A 19,467-nucleotide genomic window follows, 5' to 3' on the forward strand; every position below is an offset into this window, starting at 1 on the left:
CAATGAGTCAATTAAAAACAAGTTAAAAACCGTCACAGCTAAAATCAATGAGGGTTTTGACTACAATTCTGGACTGACCCATTGGAACCAGCGTATCAAGTTTCAAGGTACAAAAGCGGTCTTTCCCAGATCAGTGTTGATTCTCTGGACCTGCAGCACCAGCCGGCCTGTGTTCCAGCTCTCCAGCCAATAAGTGATGTCAAATTTGAGGGCGATATTTGGAGAAGCCCTTTATAGATACATAAAAACAAAGGCTGGTCTCTCTCTCTCGCTCTAATGGAAGGGGGGGCCAACCCACTTTGTGATACAGAAAACAGGGATGAGTTGTAGGGGCGTCGCCGCCTGTCTGTAAATCACATCACCAAAATCGAAACACAGACAAAGACTGTTTTCAAAATCCTCCGCCTACGAAACGCAGCCAAAAACAAGTGTTGGTTCTGTAGAAAAACCTGATCCTTGTTCTTAATTCTTCAGTTATTAGTGCATCAATATGTGGTTTAAAGCTGAATTTATCATCGGTCCAGATCACTGTACCATTTGAAGTGCAGATTTAGAGAGCACTAATAATCAATAATTAAAGCTCTGCCCCGCCCACCTCCAACATCCGGAGCACGGGATTGGACGCTGCTGTCAGTCTCAGTTTGGTTGACAGGTGACTGTCAGGTAAACCGACGACATCCGATCGATTGGATTGTAACGTGTTAATATTACATTATTGATCTGAAGGGAAACTGATGTCAGAGTGAGGTCGCAGTGACAACTGGCCAATCAGAGCACAGCTGCTCTAATTCCAATGGAGCTTCTGTTTCCAGCAGAAACGGTCGTGTGCGTTCAGTTGGTCATGAAACATTCATGTGCAAGGCTCAGCGGGAGAAACGCAGAAGCCCAGTGTGAGAAGGTGTGAGAATTTATTTTGAAAAAACAGAGAATTTAGATGTTCCACAGACAGTTTGAAACTCCGGAAGTAAGAGTATTAATACCACAGGGTACAAACACCTGCATTCAGAATCTCCCACAGAAGTAGAAAAGCATCAAAAGTACCGATTACAGGGTAATGTATGTTGAGTTACTGTGTTGTGATTATTGATACGTTCCTGTGTTCGTCGCTTTAATGTTGCAGCTGGTGGAGGTTCCTAAAATGCTGAGTAACTTAATTTGTAATAGTCAGTGTAGTTGATTATATTTTGTATGAATATAATCAACAATAATCTGAACAGTAACTAGTAACTAAAGGTGTAGGAAAAATGTAGTGGAGTGAATGTAGGGGGGTAAAAACCTGCTGAAAAACTCACTAGATGACGTCACGTGTTAATTTGAACACGCGTAAGAGTGGATAATGATCTTTGACTCGGCGAAACATCACGTGACAAAACGTGAGAGCAGCTTGAGAACATGACTGCAGTACACAAGCTACAACTACAGATAAAAACCTAAAACAAAGTATAACATTAAAATGGAAAATAAAGACTAGCATGGCAGTATCATTATCATTAAAGCTGTCAGTGTGGCTCTGCTGTGGCAGGTCAGTCAGCTCCGCTTCATCATCACCGAAAGGGAATAAAAGCAAAGGTTCAAAGTTTGTGTATGTGAACTACTTTGAAATAATTCATATGGAATCAAGTACGCACAGGTGTAGAAACAAACTGACTCGTTTATGGCTGAAAATGTCACGCTGACTCAGAGGGACCGAGAAGAACAAGAATGTGGTTGAATGAAGGTCAAACATGAGCTGGTGGTGAATTTCTAATGTCATTTATGTATTAAAACCACGTTTCACCCGAATATCAACACTGCAGCATCAACAAAGAGTGAGGCTCAGTTCATTGTTGAATGATCCAATGATTTGTATGAATCTGGGAAATCTCCCCACAGATCTGAAAGTATCAGAATAGCTAAACCTGTCCAGTGGACAGTTTGAGTTTGACACATTTCTGGGAGTTTTTCGTGTGTCAAACTGTGACTGTTTCAGTGAAAACTGAAGCCTACATTTTAATAAACCCGTTACTGTGGTTGGGTTTTCCTGTTGACTTTCAGACAGGAAACAATGACAAAATGTTTCTGTGAGGTAAAAGCGATGTTACGTTCGAATTTTGAGCAGCACCGTAACTGGTCGTGTCTGGTTTCTGCTGCTTCATACGACGCTCTCATTTTCTTGGCCGTCTATTGATCAGACTTCTGATCATCAACACTGCTCGTGTGTCAGCTGACGAGTCGACCCGCTGCTGTTTGTTCAGCAGTTTAAACTTATCTGCTGGAAAACATCAAACCTAATCACATATTCTTATATTTGTCGTTTCAAACTCACCTCACGGTCCATTCAGTGGCTGTTCTTGAGCTTTCGATCATATCCCATGATCTTCATCAGCAGATGAAACCGGACTATTAAACCGACACGGACGAGAAGTCCTTCAAGAGTTCTGGGAAAACAGAAAAACGAACGTCTGCTCCTGCATCTATTTTGAGGCCCCAGGAAAATTCTATCATTAAAACTTTGTTATTCCTTTCAAAACGTAAAAAATGTACCGACAAAGACGCACAGATGATAATGCAGAGACACTCAGACTCAGACAGTAGGACTTTATGTCCAGTTTTATTCGCTTCTGTTGTCAGTTTTTTACGGCCGTTTCCTGTGACCTTTGTTTCTCTGTCTCCCTGCAGACAAACTGAGCTCGATTCCGATTGGTTGTCTCCGTCTCCCTGCAGACATCATGCACGAGCTGCCGGTGACTGAGACAGTTGCTCTGACGAACGGGAGTTCGGTGGTGTGCGAGCCTCCGTATGAAGACGGCCGCCTGCCGCTGGTGCTGCTGTACAGCGTCGTGCTGGTTGTCGGACTGCCCGCTAACCTGCTGACCGTCTACCTCACCTGGCTGCAGGCACGCAGGAAGAACGTTCTGGGCGTTTACCTGTGGAGCCTGTCGCTGTGTGACCTCACCTACCTGTTCACGCTGCCTCTGTGGGCGCTGTACGTCAGCCGAGGTCACCTGTGGCCGTGGAGTTCAGCCGTCTGTAAGCTAACGGGCTACATCTTCTTCAACAACATGTACATCAGCATCTTCCTGCTCTGCTGCATCTCCTGTGACCGCTACGTGGCTGTGGTCTACAGCATTGAGTCCCGCGGTCTGCGGCGGCAGCGCCTCGCGGTCCTCATTACCCTCGCCATTGTCCTGCTGGTTGCCGTCGGTCACATCCCCGTCTTCACCATGAGGGAGGGGGACGCCGCTGAGGGCAACGGACGCTGCTTCGAGCCAAGTCAGAGCAACGCCACGGTGATGGGCTTCAACTACGGCCGCTTCGCGGTCGGCTTCCTGATCCCACTGCTGCTGCTGGTGGTGACGAACCGTGGCATCCTGGTCAATGTGCAGCGCAGCACGGGGCTGCGGCGGGAGCAGAAGGATCGCGTCCGCTGGCTGGCGGTGGCGGTGGTGGTCCTGTTCCTGGTCTGCTTTGCCCCATACCACCTGCTCCTGCTGGTTAGGGCCGTCATGTTCCACTTCCCCCCGCTGGAGGACAGCACCTGTCTCTTCGAGAAGACCATGTACACCCCCTACACCATCTCCCTCGGCCTGTCGACCGTCAACAGCGCCGTCAACCCCATCCTCTACGTCCTGTCCAGTGACAACATCCGCAAAGAGCTGAGCCGAGGCCTTGTGCAGGTCTGCGATCGAACACACCTGAGACCACGATCTGACAGCAGCCAGAACAAGATCCAGCCCATCAAAAACTCCACAGAGCTGAACGCGGTGAACGTGACCGAGAAACCACAAGGAGGAAAACCACCGGGTACCTGACAGACCGACCTCTGAGGACTCTACATTGCTTTGCTGTCTCTGAGGGGTTCTGCTGGTTCCTGCTGATCTCTTCAGGACTTTGCTGGACTCTAGTGGTCTTTAACGGACTCAGATTTAGATGATTTCTCTGTTCTTATAGTCTAAACAGTCATGGATCTACACATGTACAGTTCGTCCTGAGGGTGGCACTAGAAGAAAAATCATGGCGTCACTAAAACTGACAGGATTGATCCTCTGGAGCACAGGAAGGAGACCAGGACCAGGAATTTTAAAAAAAACAAACTTAACCCACTGTTGTGTTTGTCGTCGTTTCTGAGATGTTTTCTCACAATAAGCAAACAGAAATAAAACAATTCCATTGCTCATTAAAATTATTATTAATAGATCACAAAAGACGCCTGGTGTATGCCTGACATTCATTTCTCACAGTACAGACCATCGACAGCTGGTCAGGGTTATATCCAGCTGGGGTAGATCACCATGGTAACAGAGGCTGCAGGTCAACAGCCCGAGTACTGACCAATCAGATCACCGGAATCACTGAGACATCATTCCTACAAGATCCTGACAGCGACGAAAAAGTTTACAATAAAGTGACACTTAATAAAGAGCAGTAGATATTTGGATAGGTCAGTAGAATCATTGTCATGTCAGAGAGAGCAGTCGTGTGGACGGAGACAGTCTTCCTTCAGTCCAACATATGGACACATTGAAGTCTGACACACTCTGAAGTCTGATTGTCTACACTTCTTTGGTCTTTGGTGGAGCTGAACCCACGCGCAGACGGACACAACCAACGCGGATTTTAATAACGAGTCACAAACAAGCCGATGCAGCGTATTTTATCCTCGTGTTTGTACCGTCAAATCTGAATCAGATGTAGTGCAGGAAAACATACTGGATTTGCCTTTTTATTGGAAACGTAAGTAATGTGGCAGTACCTCCACTGTTTCTATGGACCTTTGCATCCAACACCATTTCCTGACATGTTGCAGATATGAGTTTTTCAGCCGAAAGCAGGGACTTTCTGTCTGCACGGATCTGATTTGTGTCGACAAAGGTTCAAATAAAGTCTGAGATGTCAGTGAGGCACTTCCTGTTTGTCCCATGACAACATGACAACGGGGAGTCAGACGGGTGACAGGAAGTCAGTCAGACGGAAGTCGGCCTTACCTGTCTCTCTGTACTTTTATGTAAGAAGCAAATCTGACAGATCGTACCTCTAAACTCATGAGCTTCAAAATAAAAGTCTGGTCACTGAGCAGAGAGGATCTGACCCTGAGAAGGTTTTCAGTTTGTGGTGGGGGTGTACTCACAGACAGAATCCAGACTGAAAACTGAGGCTAGAGGAGAAACAGAAGCAGAAGGATCTTCAGCCAGTTTTCTACCAAAAAGTTCCAAGAACTGTGGTACCAGAGGAACTAAACCAGGAAGTAAAATTCCCTGTTGTGTTTCCACAGCATGTGACGAACCGTGGAGATCAGACCCTAACAACAGCAGAGTGTCATTCACATCCAGGTCTCCTAGAAATTAGGTTTATATTTCACTAAACAGTTTCCCACTGGTGTGGTGACAAACATGAACTCTGGTGGTTTTATGTTCATATACGAACTGTACCAGAGTCAGAGGTCGGAGGTCAGAGGTCAGGGTGGATGCTGGACATCCAAAGCTTCAGATTCTGATACCGGAGAACAGGTTCACATCCAGAGTCCTGTCTGTGGACAACAAAAGATGGTGGTTTTGGTTAAATGTAAATAAACAAGTGGTGTCTGAAGTCACTGAACTTTTTCTGTATTAAACCAGACCAGGATCTTTCCTGAACCTGAACCAGGTGCTGTGAGAGTCTAAACAGAAATATAAAACAGTTTAATAATGGTGGAGTCGCTGCAAGTGGATGTTGTGCTGCAGGATCACATATTTTGGTGGAAAAACAGAAATGCTGTGTGTTAACATTTTACTTAGATGTTAGGTATCAACCTTGTAAACGGTGAACTGGTCCCTATACACAGTCAGACCATCAACAACTGAATATAAAACCGACTCTCAGTTTACGGTTGTGTAGGGGTTTTATAGATTGTTTTTAGGGTTGTATGTAGAAAATTGATGAACAAACCTCCCACCTCCCGATTCTACACGTCAGATGTTAAACATGCTAAATGTGTTACAACACGTTTGTTCATAAACTGTAAGCTATGTTACTCACCGCAGGAGTTTTCCTCCGTCATCCTGGTTAGCGTTTACATCCCACCCCAGGCCAGGGTGAAAGACGCACTGTAAGCCCTCGCAAACCAGATAACTGGCTTGGAACAAAAACATACGGACTCACTCTTCATAATTCTTGGGGACTTTTGCGGAGCAAAACTAAACCACAAACTACCAAAATATAGACAGCGTATGAATTGTCCAACCAGTGATGATAACACTCTGGACCACTGCTACACAGTCCTTAAAGATGCATATCGCTCTGTTCCCGGGCAGCTTTGGGGCACTCTGATCACTGCTCCGTTCATCTTATTCCAACCTACAGGCAGAAACTAATATCTGCAAAGCCTGTGGTGAAAAACGGTGAAGAAATGGAACAGACTGTTTTGACTGCAGCTGTTGGAGTGTTTTTAAAACCGCAACTGGCAACCTGGAAAAAAAAAAAAGGCTCACAAATCTTCTTTCTTGAAGACGTGTGTGCCAACCAAGACCTTCAGCACATACAACAATAGCAAGCCATGGTTCCCAGCCAGACTAAGACAACTTCGTCAGGCCAAGGAGGAAGCCTGCAGAAGTGGGATTAGAGCCCGGTACGAGCAGGCCAGAAATGCACTGACAAAGGAGATCAGAGTGGCCAAAAGAAGCTACACTGAAAAGCTGAAAATAAGGTTTTCAGTCAAGGACCCAAGATCAGGGTGGAGAGGCCTGCAAGACGTCACAGACTACAGGACCCAGCTGTCAAACTCCTGAAGTTTGCAGACGACACTACGGTCATCGGACTCATCCAAGATTGGGACGAGTCTGCATATCGGTGGGGGGTTGAACAGCCGGTACTCTGGTGCAGTCAGAACAACCTGGAGCTAAACACGCTCAAGACTGTGAAAATGACAGTGGACTTTAGGAGACACCCCTCAGCACTGCTCCCCCTCACAACATCCAACAGCCCCGTGTCAACCGTGGACGCCTTCAACTTTCTGGGAACTACCAATATCAACTCCATCCTCAAAAAGGCCCAGCAGAGGACGTACTCCCTGCAGCACCTGAGGGAGTATGGTCTGCCACAGGAGCTGCTGTCACACACCGCATTCATCGAACATATCCTGTGCAGATCCATCGCGGTCTGGTTCTGAGCAGCCACTAAATGGGACAGGAACAGACTGACGCGAACGGTAAGAACAGCAGAACAAATCATCGGCGTTCATCTGCCCCTCCAGGACTTTTACTCTTCACGAACCAGGAAACGGGCAAAGAAAATCATTAGATTCCTCACACACTGGACACAACCTTTTTTACACTATTGTTGTTTGCACCACCACTATCACGGGCACTTTATGTATACTGGTTATCTTTTATATCATCTGTACTTTAATTGTATATTGTGTATTGTCTGTAAGTACATTGTCTGTGTATTGTGTGTATTGCTTGAGAGTCACCAACTGCTGGAACCAAATTCCTTGTGTGTGCTAACATATTTGGTAACTTGGTGTTTCAACATGTTGAACTCGTTATACGTGTCTGTTTTCTTTACATTGGCTCAAACGTGTTTATATGTTTGTTTTCAGTCTTGTTTCTCCTCAGAGTTTGACTGTTTTATTTTAGATTACTTACACACAGTAAACACAAGGCTTTGATTTAAAGGCCACAGTACAAAAGCCATGAACTGCTGTAATATTAAAATGTTTATCAGGACTTTACAGCAGATGATAATCGAACAGATTGTTTAAAATGTCAGAAAACAGCATGTTAACACATCATCTTGAGACAGAAAGTTATTTTCAATTAAATTTTAGATTGAACTAGTTAAAGATTAACTGAGTCATAAACTGATCATTTCTGCTACAGATTATATTTGTTCTGAATCCTGAAAGGTTGAAATTTAAAAAAAAGCAGAAGTGAGCCCAACAGGAAGTTGAATGTTTCAACAGGACACAAGAACACCAGAGTGTGTGTGTGTGTGTGTGTTTATGGGTAGTGGTTAAACACTGTTGTGTGTATGTGTGTCAATAGGAAGTTGCAGAGACTAATGGCAGCATGTGGAAAGAGAAATAAAGTCAAATACCTGGGAAAAAAAAAAAAAAAAAAAAATCAGGTAAGTGTGTGAAAATTATTATAACTAACTTGTAGTAACATGATTATAATGATTTTAAAATACTAAAATGAGAAGACTGGTCCCTTCAGGGGCCTCAGTGGGTGTCTGGTCTGCAGGGAACCAAAATGTGCAGAAAGTTGGAGAAACAACAGACGCTCGGTTAAAAACAGTTAACAGAAAGAAAAAAAAGGAGAAATGGGAGAAAAATATCTCACCTGACTCACAACCAGCTCAGACTGTAGAAGAAACATGACAGAAACTAGAACATTATACCGAGAGAAAACACTGATGTCCCCCACTGATGAGCATAGGAATGATAAAAAATAAAAATCTGAGCGATGGAAAAACAACTTTAGTCTGTCAGAGTTCAAACTCAACTTTCTGTTACGACCAAAACTCTCCCCCTAAAACAACAGCAGGTAGGAACTAAAGAACCACACTTTGTTATCCCGTATAATCAGTATATAAAGATGTAAAGACTGGTTTCAAAAAGACTATGATGTAGCTGTAATCAGATTGAAGTGTTAAAGCGATAATGGAACTTTATTGCTCACATGAACAGTGAGCATTGGCAGAGCTGTGAGATGAAATCATAACTACTGAAGAGACAATAATACATTAACTATGAAAGAATGGAAAATATTATAGGATCTCTGTAACTAAGAATAAAGTAGAATGGCACTTAGTACAGCTCATACCTCCACCGAGGCCAAACAATCCTACACGTCTGTCTCGCTCTTATAATAGAAAAACTGATGAAGACGTGGAAAAATGCCCTATATCGCAATGTTGAGGAAAGTGATAAATTCCTAGATCCTCTCCTTTAACCGGATCCACACCAAAATGTAACGGTTCCTTCCTGGACCACACCTCATCCCTCCACTCAGTTCGGTGCAGATCAGTTCAGTGCATTTTGTGTAATCCTGCTGACAAATAAACAGACATGGGTTAAAACAGAAGGTCCCTGGCAGAGAGACAGTGTTTGACACAGTTAAATTAGACAGTATTAATGAGTGAATTGAACAAAGGAAGAAGTAATGAGAACGTTTCTCACTCACCTGGCCTGACAATCTGTCACATCACTTTCACTGGCTCATGGTGTTGTTCACTAGTTTGTGTTGCCAGGTTTAGATTTAGATTTAGATTTACTGGTCCATCTTGGACAACCCTGATGAAGACCACTGTTTGTGTTTCTCAGGTTAAAAAACAAAACTATCAACCTGTTTTTATTTACAGATAATATTCTCCTAAAACAGTAATTAAAACACTTATTACCTGCAATAAAAAAGAGAGATACGCACAAAGCTGTTTGAAGTAAAGATACATACGTTATCCAATATTAAGGAAAGTGAACCTGATATTCAGTGTCATCAATGCTGAAGGACATTGACTTGAGCTACCGCACCTGAGAAAAACAAACCACAGCGCGGGTTGTCAGTCAGTGTGGGGCAGACTGCAGATGTGGTTTCATCAGGTCTGTACAGATGTTGAGTTTTATCTGTTTGTCATTACACTGGGTGTCCACTGGATCTGCTGGCATCGAGTTTCAGGGTCAAAATATTTCTGATGGAAACAGACAGTCCGAGGCTGAACTTGATTGGGTTTATTACTGCACTACCCCATCTGAATGTGTCCACATTACAGCTGGTCGTATGTATAAAGTTGGACTTTCCTCAGCAGTTGGCTGTGACACATTGATCGGAGACAAAGGTTTGTCTTGTTATTGTAAAAGTCAGTGCAGTGACTTTTACTTTCAGACTGAAGAGAGGACGAAGTCTTAAAGGTTCATTCTGCAGCCCAACAAAAAAGCTTTGCTCAACAGTTGTTGAGAAACTCCACTGTATGAAGAAGACCAGAAGATGTGGTTGAAAACTTAGTGACTGTATTTACTTTGTTTCTTTACAGATGAAGTGAACAACAGTCTCTCTGACCTGATTCCTGTTCTGTTCTCTGATTGGCTCTGCTGTCTCTCTGCTCTCATCAGGACGCTCTGATTGGCTGAATCCCAGTGTGTAAACAAGCAGAGACAGGCCACGGCTCCTCATCAATCATTCATTGACCTGTCAGACACAACTGAGGGATTAATAAATTATTTACTAGGGGCCTGGAGCCTGACCTGAAATCTGCTCTGAGCTAAATTAAATATGACAAAAACACTATGGAGTCTGGAGGAGAGCCCCTCCTCTGACCCCACTGATGTCGTCACAGTCAACACCTGTTTTTTCTGTGTCTAATTTTTCTCATGTTTCATTTATTCTGTTTTTATTATTTGCCTTTCGTTTGACGTAGATTTTTTTTTGTGTCCGACCTGCAGCGTCACATTTACATTCCAATAGTTATAAACAAAAAAATTAAGTAGAAATTTAAGACCAACAGTGACTCTGACAATGGAACTCCTTTGTAAGAAAGACTAAAAATAATGAAACTGGTGTAAACATAAACATCACCTGTTGGTTCACCTGTACGGGTGCAGGCTCCTCAGACGCAGAAACTGTGTGAAATTCTCTTCAGATTCTTTTATTGTGTTTTCTGTTCAGCTGCTAACAGGTTTTAGTTACAAAGATTCTTTAACTGGTGATTCTGGAAGAAACAGAGCAGTAGTGTTCAGGTGTGACCCCCCCCCCCCCCCCTCACCTGACTCCACCTGAGCTCTGAGGTCAGAGGGCGTTCAGGAAGGGGGGTACAACAGGAAAGATCATCACTGACACAAAATCAAAGATCATTTTTCTCTACAACAATAAAGATGAAGATGAAGATGATAATGTGCAACTTTAACAAAACTTTAAAATTAATTCATACAGTGTTTTTCCATCAAAGTGAGACCTCGCGTCTGTCAGGAAGTTAGCCACAGTTAGCTCAGCGGCTAACAGCCCGCTAAAGCTCAAAGAAGAAGAAGAAGAAGAAGAAGAAGAGGCGGTGACTGGTCCCACAGAGCCAGTCAGGATAAAGATCAAAGGTCAAACACACAGCAGCCATCAGCGGGGGCAGGGTTAAAACCAGGGGGCAGGGCTTCCCAGCAGGTAAAATCCAACAAAATAAAAGCAACAGTAAGCTCAGTCTCACCCCGCCACAATAAAATCATCAAAATAAAATCTAAATTCTCAGTCTGCAGCCTGACTGGCTCATTCAGCCCTTTTTCCCTCAGGTGTGCAGGGGCCAGGACCTCAGGGCTCCAAGTCTAGGCTGTCCAGGGTGAGCTGGCTGCGGTGGGGGGAGTTGGGGCTTGGGGGGCTGCTGGGGTTGGAGCTGTTGGAGGGGGTTGAGTGTTTGGTGGAGTCCGAGTCCGGCTGGGCGAGAGACGTTCACAACACATAAAGAGAGAGAGAAAGAGGGGGGGGGGGGCATTGTGAGATGTCGTTCAGCTGATTTGGACAATAGTAAAAACTGATCCACAGTTGTTCTGGTTCTGTTCCATATTAGTGTTATGTTCATCAATGAAAACTATGAAAAAAACATTTTTGTCACGACGAAAACAAGACTAAAACTAAATAAAAAGTATATTTTGAAAAAGAAAAAAAAAAAAAACTAAATACATTTTTCATCAATGCAAATAATAGTAATTGTTGATATTTTGACAAATGAACTAACGACTGTTTTAACACAAAGTTTTATATAACGCACTGTAGCTACTGATTAGTTTCCTCCCAATAACCAATAACAACTCTTGATCAGAAGCTATTTTATCCATTTTACCTGTTACCATTACTAAAAAGCATTGTACATTCAGTGACGTTCTGTCTCTGTTAGTAATTTTCTATCTGAATCAGTAACGTTCTGTCTGTCAATAACAGTCTCTGACTGTTCTGAAGCAGATTTATCTACAATCCAATGAGAATTAGACAGAAAGAAGTAACAAAACATCTGACATAAACAACGACAACATGCAGGCAGCACGCCGACATTTAGAAAACAGTTCTCGTAACGTAACATCGTCAGGAGCTGCGGATGTGACGTTAACGTCACTTTCAGTCTTATATGTTTCTTGTTGTGTTCAGAAGGAACGCGTAAGTTCAGAATTAATGTCAACAGGCAAACATCTAAATTTTCCATTAGATGTTCACCGAGGAAAATTCACTGTGTTATCCCCTGATTTAGCTTCAGCCATAACCACGGTAACTGTACATGACAATGACAGACACAGCCATACTCACGGTAAATGGACATGATAAGGACAGAAAAAGCCGTAACCATGGTAAATGGATGCAACATCAACGGAGACAAACTCGACTAAAATGTGATCAGTTTTTGTTAGAAACATTTTCATGCGAAGATTAAATGTGAGTCAGGGACCAAAATGATTTTTTTTATAAACAAACCGAGAGCAGTAAACACGATGTCACATGACTGACAGGTAACCCACTGATTGGACAGTTTAGGTGATGTCATCCTGCTCTTTCCTGAACCTGATCAGTTTATTGATTTACAAGAATAACAAGGTCAGGTAGAGAGACCGAAACAGAGCTGTCTGTACAGAAACATTACAGGAGGATGACTGTGGGATCAATATGTCTGTCTCATGATTTATTTCCTGGTCTCAGTCTGGCTGTTTAGTCCACATCACAGTGTGGCTTCCACCTTTCACCGCAGACTTAACAAACCAAATCAACCAGACAAACACCAGAGTCTGTTTGACCTGAAGCAAACAAATCAGAGCTGAAAACTCCAAGTCAGTTATTATACCACACTATATATTTTTTATTATCAACATATTGATTATAGACAGATAGTTCACACATTAACGTAGGTTTCTGAGTTTCAGTTTTTTTAAATGGACAGTTCCTAGATTAAGAGAGTGTGTGTGTGTGTGTGTGTGTGTGTGTGTGTGTGTGTTTGTTTTACCTCTCGGTCCAGGTCCTGGTCTGGTTCAGAAATGCTACGAGACGAAGCTCCTCCACCGAAATCTGAACCAATGGAAACACAGATTCCAGATGATGACAGACATGACAGATATTTGAGGACAGGAGAATTCGGTATGATCAGCTCTGATCAGATGCAATGCACCTGTAACAGGTGTTCTCCAGCTAAATTTGCTTTGAATCAAAGCTCTCTTTAGGATGATGACCATAGATGCTGACTGAAAGCTCAAGGAGCAAATTTTACAGTGAATATTATTTTAATAAATCAACCACATTTTGTATCTGTAGGATTAATTGGTTTTTTGGTGAACTTCCCACCTGGCTGCAGTGATGTACAGGTGTGCACCGGGACCCTGTGACATCACTGATGGTGCGTGTTTACCTGAAGCTGTACGGGTGATGTGTGTGTACAGGTGTGTGTGTTTACCTGAAGCGGTACGGGTGATGTGTGTCTTGCTTCTCTGTTGCCGGGAGATACTGGAAAGGGGTCGGGGCTTATCTTTAACAGAGTCATCCTGAGAGGAAGGCATCACACTCTGCACACACACAACATAAAAACACTATAAACACACAAACAGGGAATTGGTTTACAGACTGATTTGTAAGAGGACCCCACAGGAACAAACTGTCTGAAGCCAGGCTTTAGCGCCTCCCTGTGGTTGTTTAAAACCCTGCCCCCTCAGAAACACATTTTAACAGGAACAGAACAGCTGTTATTTTGTATGAAATTCATACTATGGGTTTCTGTAGCTAGGAATCATGTGATATATAGAACGAAGGCAGTGGGGTGAAAGCACAGGAACAGGTCTAATTAAGCTGCTGTTCCAGTCACTGAACCTACAGAGGACACGTGAAAGATGACAGAAAAAGTAATAACCCAACACAGGACTTCATTCTGATCGCTTTCCTGTTGTTTTTCCAATTCAGATTAATAAGAAACAATGATAGAAAAGAAGAAAACAAACCCCAGAATATAAATCCTCTGTAGGTGACTGGATAAGCTGCTGGATCCACCCTTCCTTACACAGTCTGTTCCTGTCCTGTTAAGTCCACACTCACATTTTCCAACATGCTGCTGTGTTCATGTCACATGCGATGATCATTACAACAGACACAACTACCAGTCTGTAGCCTGTAAACAGTGTTCACATCAAATCCAAGATATAATTATTACTGTCACAAAATAATTACAACAACGAAACTAAACCCAAACATAATGGACATTAGAGCTGGGCAGTAACACCTGACATCAGTATCATCAATGGTCATATTTACCAGAGTAACGATTAATAAATGCTATTTCTTATTAATTAAGTCTGTTGACAAGATTCTCCATCGTCATAGCAGAGCTCTGATTATGACTCAATATTAATTCATCATATTTGGTTTACAACTTTAAACCTGCACTAACTCGTGTTTTCAGTCGTGAACACACACTAACATGTCATCGCATTTTAAGTCATGTTCTCAACCATCTTCTCATCTGCACATCCAGCAGTTACATAGCAACATGACGATTCATCTAGAGCTACGTCTGTGTCCACCTGATGAATCGAAGTCCAGTACTCCCTCTCTTTTACCTCTGGTTTTGGTCTCTATCAACTCCTGTAGGAAATATCTTGCTCTTTAGCTGATAATTCTCTGTGGATTTGTCACTACCACAGACCCCTGAACATTAAGGTTAGGGTTAGAACACTCTTTTCACCGGGGTTGTTTCAGATTACTGCTGCATTAAGTGTTTGTTAAAATCTAAACAGAATATGTTATATTTCACATCTGTTGCTACGGTCAAGATAATGATAATGATGATATGATTAACACTTTTATTCCTTCAGCTGAATGTTAGAGGGCACACAGTGACATTATTTCGACTAACTGCTGCATCTGAAACCAGACTGTGGTCACAGAGCACAGACCCTTGTTTACAGCTCCTCTGGGTATAATCTCTGCCTGGCTGCACCTTTAGCACAAACTGAACACTGACGTCCAGCACACCTGTCTCACCTGCGAAGCCGACACACCGCCTTTCACTCGTATTGCGTCGACTGAGGCTGAAGTGTGCCAACACGACCGACACGATGTCTCTTTGTGTAACTACTCATTCTGATCTGCAACTCCAGCTGCATTTCTACAACATCTAAGTCAGACTGGACACATGTAATTAGATCATTTCAACCTGCTGGTGGAACAGAGCTGAACCCTGACTGGCGTGAAGAAGGGGATTTATAAACTTATCAATGTCACTAAAATGAGATCAGAGTCGTACTGTCGGTTTCTGTCACTTTTCAAATTACTGTCCAGCACTAACATTATTATACCGTCATTCCACAGTATTTTAACCCTCACATGACCAACTCTATCCGATGCTGTGAACACGCACAGGTCATAAGCATAAGGATCCATCACACATGACCTGAACGCAGCATTACCCTGATGAAGGTTTACAAAGAGGATTATCACAACACAATAAGCTGACTACTGCAGACCAGGCAGGAGAGGAGAGCATGGGGGGAGGAGGGTGAGCAGGGGGTGAAGGAGATAGAGAGAAGCTGGCCTACCCTTCCCAGAGAGGAGGTGGAGGGAGAGGAGGAGGAGGAAGAAGGCTGCAGGAGGCTCTGCTGGGAGGAGGAGCAAGAGGAGGCGTCTTTCTGCAAGAAGGCGCCGGCCGACGCCGACGTCATGTGATAGACGTGCTCAAAGTTTGAGGGGGGAGAGATGAGGGTGTGACGGGAGGAGGAGGAAGAAGGGGAGGGAGACAGGGAGGGGGAGAGGGAGGTGACATCACCAACCTGAGCAATCAGGGAGGAGGAGAAAGAGGGGGTGAGGAAGGTGAGACAGGGGGAGGAGGAAGAGAGAAGAGAGGAGGAGTCAGTGTGATGAACAGAGCTGTCAGAGGGGGGAGGAGGTGAGGGAGGAGAACATGCCGGCATGAGGAGAAGGATGTGATCTAAAGAGGAGGAGTTACCAGAGGGAGGTCCATGAGGACCTGCATCCCGTCTCCTGGTCCCATGTGAGCCACGTGGTTAAAGTTTGTTGGGTTAGAAATCATCTTTGACCTCAGCTCTGGATCCCTCAGCATCTCCCTGGAAACACAAACACACAAAAACACAAACACACAAACACACAAACACACAAACACACAAACACACAAACACACAAACACACAAACACACACACACACACACACACACACACACACACACACACACACACACACACACACACACACACACGTCAAACACAACACATTGCACACACAAATAACTAACACAAAAGTGTGTAGAAGTCTACTCATCATTTGCTGTAAGCGTTTATCAAGTAACTCTTATTTTGCTGAGTCACTGTGATGTTTTATTTTGCTGAGTCACCTCCTCTGCTGAATTCGCTCCTCCTCGGGAACCTTGAAGAGAAACTTCCTCTTGCTGCGAGTTCGAACCATCAACTTCCTGCTGTGGTCCGACGTCTCCGGGATGGTGAGGTCACCCTCTGAGGTGAGACAGGTGTAGACAGACAGGTGGAGAGACATTAGCATCAGATCTGTCGAGTGTGAAGTGTTAGTGTCCTGGTGTGCGTCTGGGTTCAGGTTCAGGTGTGTTTGTGGGTTCAAGTATTTGTGGTTTGACGTGTGTATGGTTGTTACCTGATGAGGTGTTGCTGAAGTAAATCAAACGAAGAGGTTCCGAACTCAGCAGGTTTAGTGTCCCTTCAACATTCAGAGGTCTGATCTGAGGACAGAGACAGAACAAGGTTCTCAGCTACTCCTAAACTGTGATTGGCTGGTTCCAAGCTGTGCTGCGCTGTGATTGGTTACCTTGCGGAGAGAGATGGTTTGAACCCACTCTGTGGTGTGAATATCAAAGACGTCGACTCCATATTCACTGTAGACCGTCAGGTGGGACGAGTTAGAGCCTGGAGATACAAGGACAGGTTTCACGCCTATATACCTATTACATATACACCTGTTTCTTACAGGAGACACAGGAGACCACCCATCTGCACCCGTCTGAACTCACCTGACAACCATCTGCACCCGTCTGAACTCACCTGATAACAACCTGCACCTGTCTGACCTGTTCAACATGTACTTTCTTCTCCATAATGACATAAGTACAATAGGAGTAACGTACTACATGCGAGCGGCATGGCAGGCCACATCAGTTCCTGGGTTCGGGACCGGCGGCCCTGTCCATCCACATAGATGCCGAGCTGGCTGAAGCAGAGCAGCAGCTCGTTGGATCCGACCTCAAGGGCGTGCAGGGCGTCCAGCGGCTGCTGGGCCAGGAAGGCCAGCGATGGGTCAGCAGGGCTCACCAGGCTGATGGGGGACGACTCTCCCTGCAGGGCCAACAGAGCGAAGCCAGAAGGATACCCGACACACAGCCGCTCCCTCACCATACCCAACCACTGCACAGCACCTGGAGCCTGAACCTCCCACAGCTTTTTATGGTGAGGCTTCGCTCGAGTGATCTCGTAGCACTGCACCTGGAGGGAACGCAAATAGATGCGGAGCATCACGAATGGAACTCGACAAGAACCATAGAGCAGTGGTTTTCATGTAAAGTTCCAGCTGAACTGTCCATTTTCTGACCTGGCGTTTGACAGCGGCCAGCAGGCAGGCTGGGCCTCCGGGTCGGAGTACCCCTGTGGTCAGAGCCTGGCAGCCTTTGGTCTCCGTCAGCTTAATGTCAAAGGCAGGCTCTGCGCCCTCCAGCACCCCCCAGGGATGAAGGTGAACATGACGGTTCCGACCGCAGAGCAGAGCGATGATTTTCTCCTTCGGAATCAAATCAATCTGATAAACCTTCTTACTGTCGACTGCTCGCACGATCACTGTAAAACAGAGACAAGGATTACATTTCTACTATAGACAGAAAATTAGACATGATGTTTCTCACCCTGGACTCTAGATGGTCTGTTTTCACTAACTGCCCATGCTGATGAAAATACACTTAAGGTTCTGTATCATGGTAAAACATCAAAACACTAAGTACACTTAAGCTTCAAGCTACACGTGGTTTAATTTGCTGTTGTATTATACATGCTGTGTCACGTAAATTTTAAACATGATTTTAGCTTAAGCAGAAGTTTGATCCGAACATCCAATTGTCCCTCTCACCGTCTCTGGTGACCTCAACCACAAACAGCCCATCTTCTGTTCCAAGGGCGATCCTCTCTCGATCTGCAGACAGAGAAAAGGTGTTTAAGAAAATCTTCAGAATTGTAAAGGATTCATTTGAGATCTTGGCACCTAAAACACAACCCATGCTGCCTGAAACCATAAATCAGCAAGACCAAACTGAACATATCAAAAACAAGACATTTATGAGACTAACATCCACAGTAAATATCGTATTTTAAGATTCCAAACCTTATTAAAACAACCAGAACCTTCTCAAAACCCCTCCGAACAAACATTTTTTTTTGTTAACATGAAAATAAAAGTCAAGTGTAAAAACAAAAATCAGAGCTTCAGAGAATTACAGTACTTCATTTTGTCAGCGGTACACAGTAGTAGCTAGTAGTGGTTTTCACTGACCGAGCACTGCAGCTGAGAGCGTGGTCTTGATGACGGGAAGTGAAGCATCGTAGGCCTCATGCAGAACGTGGACTTGCCGACTCTTGAGCAGGTTTTTGGTCAGGATGCTCTGCAGACCCTCCAGGATTCGGACCCACTTCCTCTTTTCCACCTCACTCTCTGCCAGGACCAGCAGAGACACCGAGGAGAGCTGTGAGATCAGCTGCGATGATGTCACCTAATCATGACAACAACAACCACAATCAGGACAGACCACACCTCAGAGGTCAGACAGTTAGGCGTCAGAGGGGACGGGGTTTCCTACCCTGAAGATGCAAGGGATGTCCTTCCTGGTGGCGTGGATCACATCTGACGCCAAGACAGAGCTGACGGAAAACTCCTCGTCTCTAAAACAGAAAATAAACGTTAAGATGTTTCCCATATCAGCATAAAAAATGTATTAACAATCACATTAGTAGTGAAGACACTACTAAACTTTTCAGACACTCCAAGGACTTGCCAAATGGCCTTTTCACCTCTTATAATAAAAGTGTCAGAATATACATTGGTCACGCAAAGCGCCAACCCCCTCCAGCCCAGGGATGCTGATGATCTGATAACAAAATTAACAGGGGACATGAACTCGCTTTACAAACTTTTGGGGACAGCCTGAATGTGCATCTTAGGAAGAGGACACAGAACAGAGACTTTATTCCAAAAACTGAAATATGGTTCATAAAGAAAAATGATCATTATCAGCAGTGTCTCTCTCTCTCTGTCTTACATTCTCTCTCACACACACACACACACACACACACACACACACACACACACACACACACACACACACACACACACACACACACTCTCCCATCTCCATCTCCCTTAAGAGCCTTAACAGACCCTGTCATAAATTGTAGATGTATTCCTTAATGACACAACACTGCTATTTCTCAGTTTATATTTTTATGAAAATTGGTTTAACTCCCATATTTGGGTGAAGTGAACTGACCA

General features: G+C 44.2%; 2 protein-coding genes across 3 annotated transcripts in view; one reads left to right on the forward strand and one right to left on the reverse strand.

Annotated features, from left to right (window-relative positions):
* The first annotated feature begins 2,615 nt into the window (after window positions 1–2,615).
* Window positions 2,616–4,502, forward strand: gpr132b (G protein-coupled receptor 132b). The gene has a single exon (XM_040125789.1). The coding sequence runs from the start codon at window positions 2,709–2,711 to the stop codon at window positions 3,789–3,791; it is 1,083 nt and encodes a 360-aa protein (XP_039981723.1). The 5' UTR covers window positions 2,616–2,708; the 3' UTR covers window positions 3,792–4,502.
* A 5,883-nt stretch (window positions 4,503–10,385) lies between these two features.
* The window catches only part of cdc42bpb (CDC42 binding protein kinase beta (DMPK-like)), a 48,724-nt gene continuing 39,642 nt past the window's right edge, over window positions 10,386–19,467 (reverse strand). Inside the window, exons 27-38 of one of the 2 annotated variants that reach the window (XM_040124512.1) lie at window positions 18,779–18,860; window positions 18,475–18,691; window positions 18,055–18,117; window positions 17,527–17,768; window positions 17,066–17,420; window positions 16,750–16,847; window positions 16,579–16,663; window positions 16,307–16,424; window positions 15,904–16,021; window positions 13,366–13,474; window positions 12,922–12,983; window positions 10,386–11,369 (exon numbers count right to left, since the gene is read on the reverse strand). In XM_040124512.1, the coding sequence (XP_039980446.1) occupies window positions 11,247–11,369; window positions 12,922–12,983; window positions 13,366–13,474; window positions 15,904–16,021; window positions 16,307–16,424; window positions 16,579–16,663; window positions 16,750–16,847; window positions 17,066–17,420; window positions 17,527–17,768; window positions 18,055–18,117; window positions 18,475–18,691; window positions 18,779–18,860 (1,672 nt within the window). In that variant the 3' untranslated portion in view covers window positions 10,386–11,246. The remainder of the gene's footprint in view (window positions 11,370–12,921; window positions 12,984–13,365; window positions 13,475–15,903; window positions 16,022–16,306; window positions 16,425–16,578; window positions 16,664–16,749; window positions 16,848–17,065; window positions 17,421–17,526; window positions 17,769–18,054; window positions 18,118–18,474; window positions 18,692–18,778; window positions 18,861–19,467) is intronic. The other variant, XM_040124513.1, reaches the window with a different exon arrangement.

The sequence above is a fragment of the Xiphias gladius genome, chromosome 4 (assembly GCF_016859285.1).
Source record: "Xiphias gladius isolate SHS-SW01 ecotype Sanya breed wild chromosome 4, ASM1685928v1, whole genome shotgun sequence".
Lineage (NCBI taxonomy): Eukaryota > Metazoa > Chordata > Actinopteri > Istiophoriformes > Xiphiidae > Xiphias > Xiphias gladius.

Excerpts from the sequence above, each read along its gene's own strand:
- gpr132b (XM_040125789.1), top strand. The coding sequence starts at position 2,709 with ATGCACGAGCTGCCGGTGACTGAGACAGTTGCTCTGACGAACGGGAGT.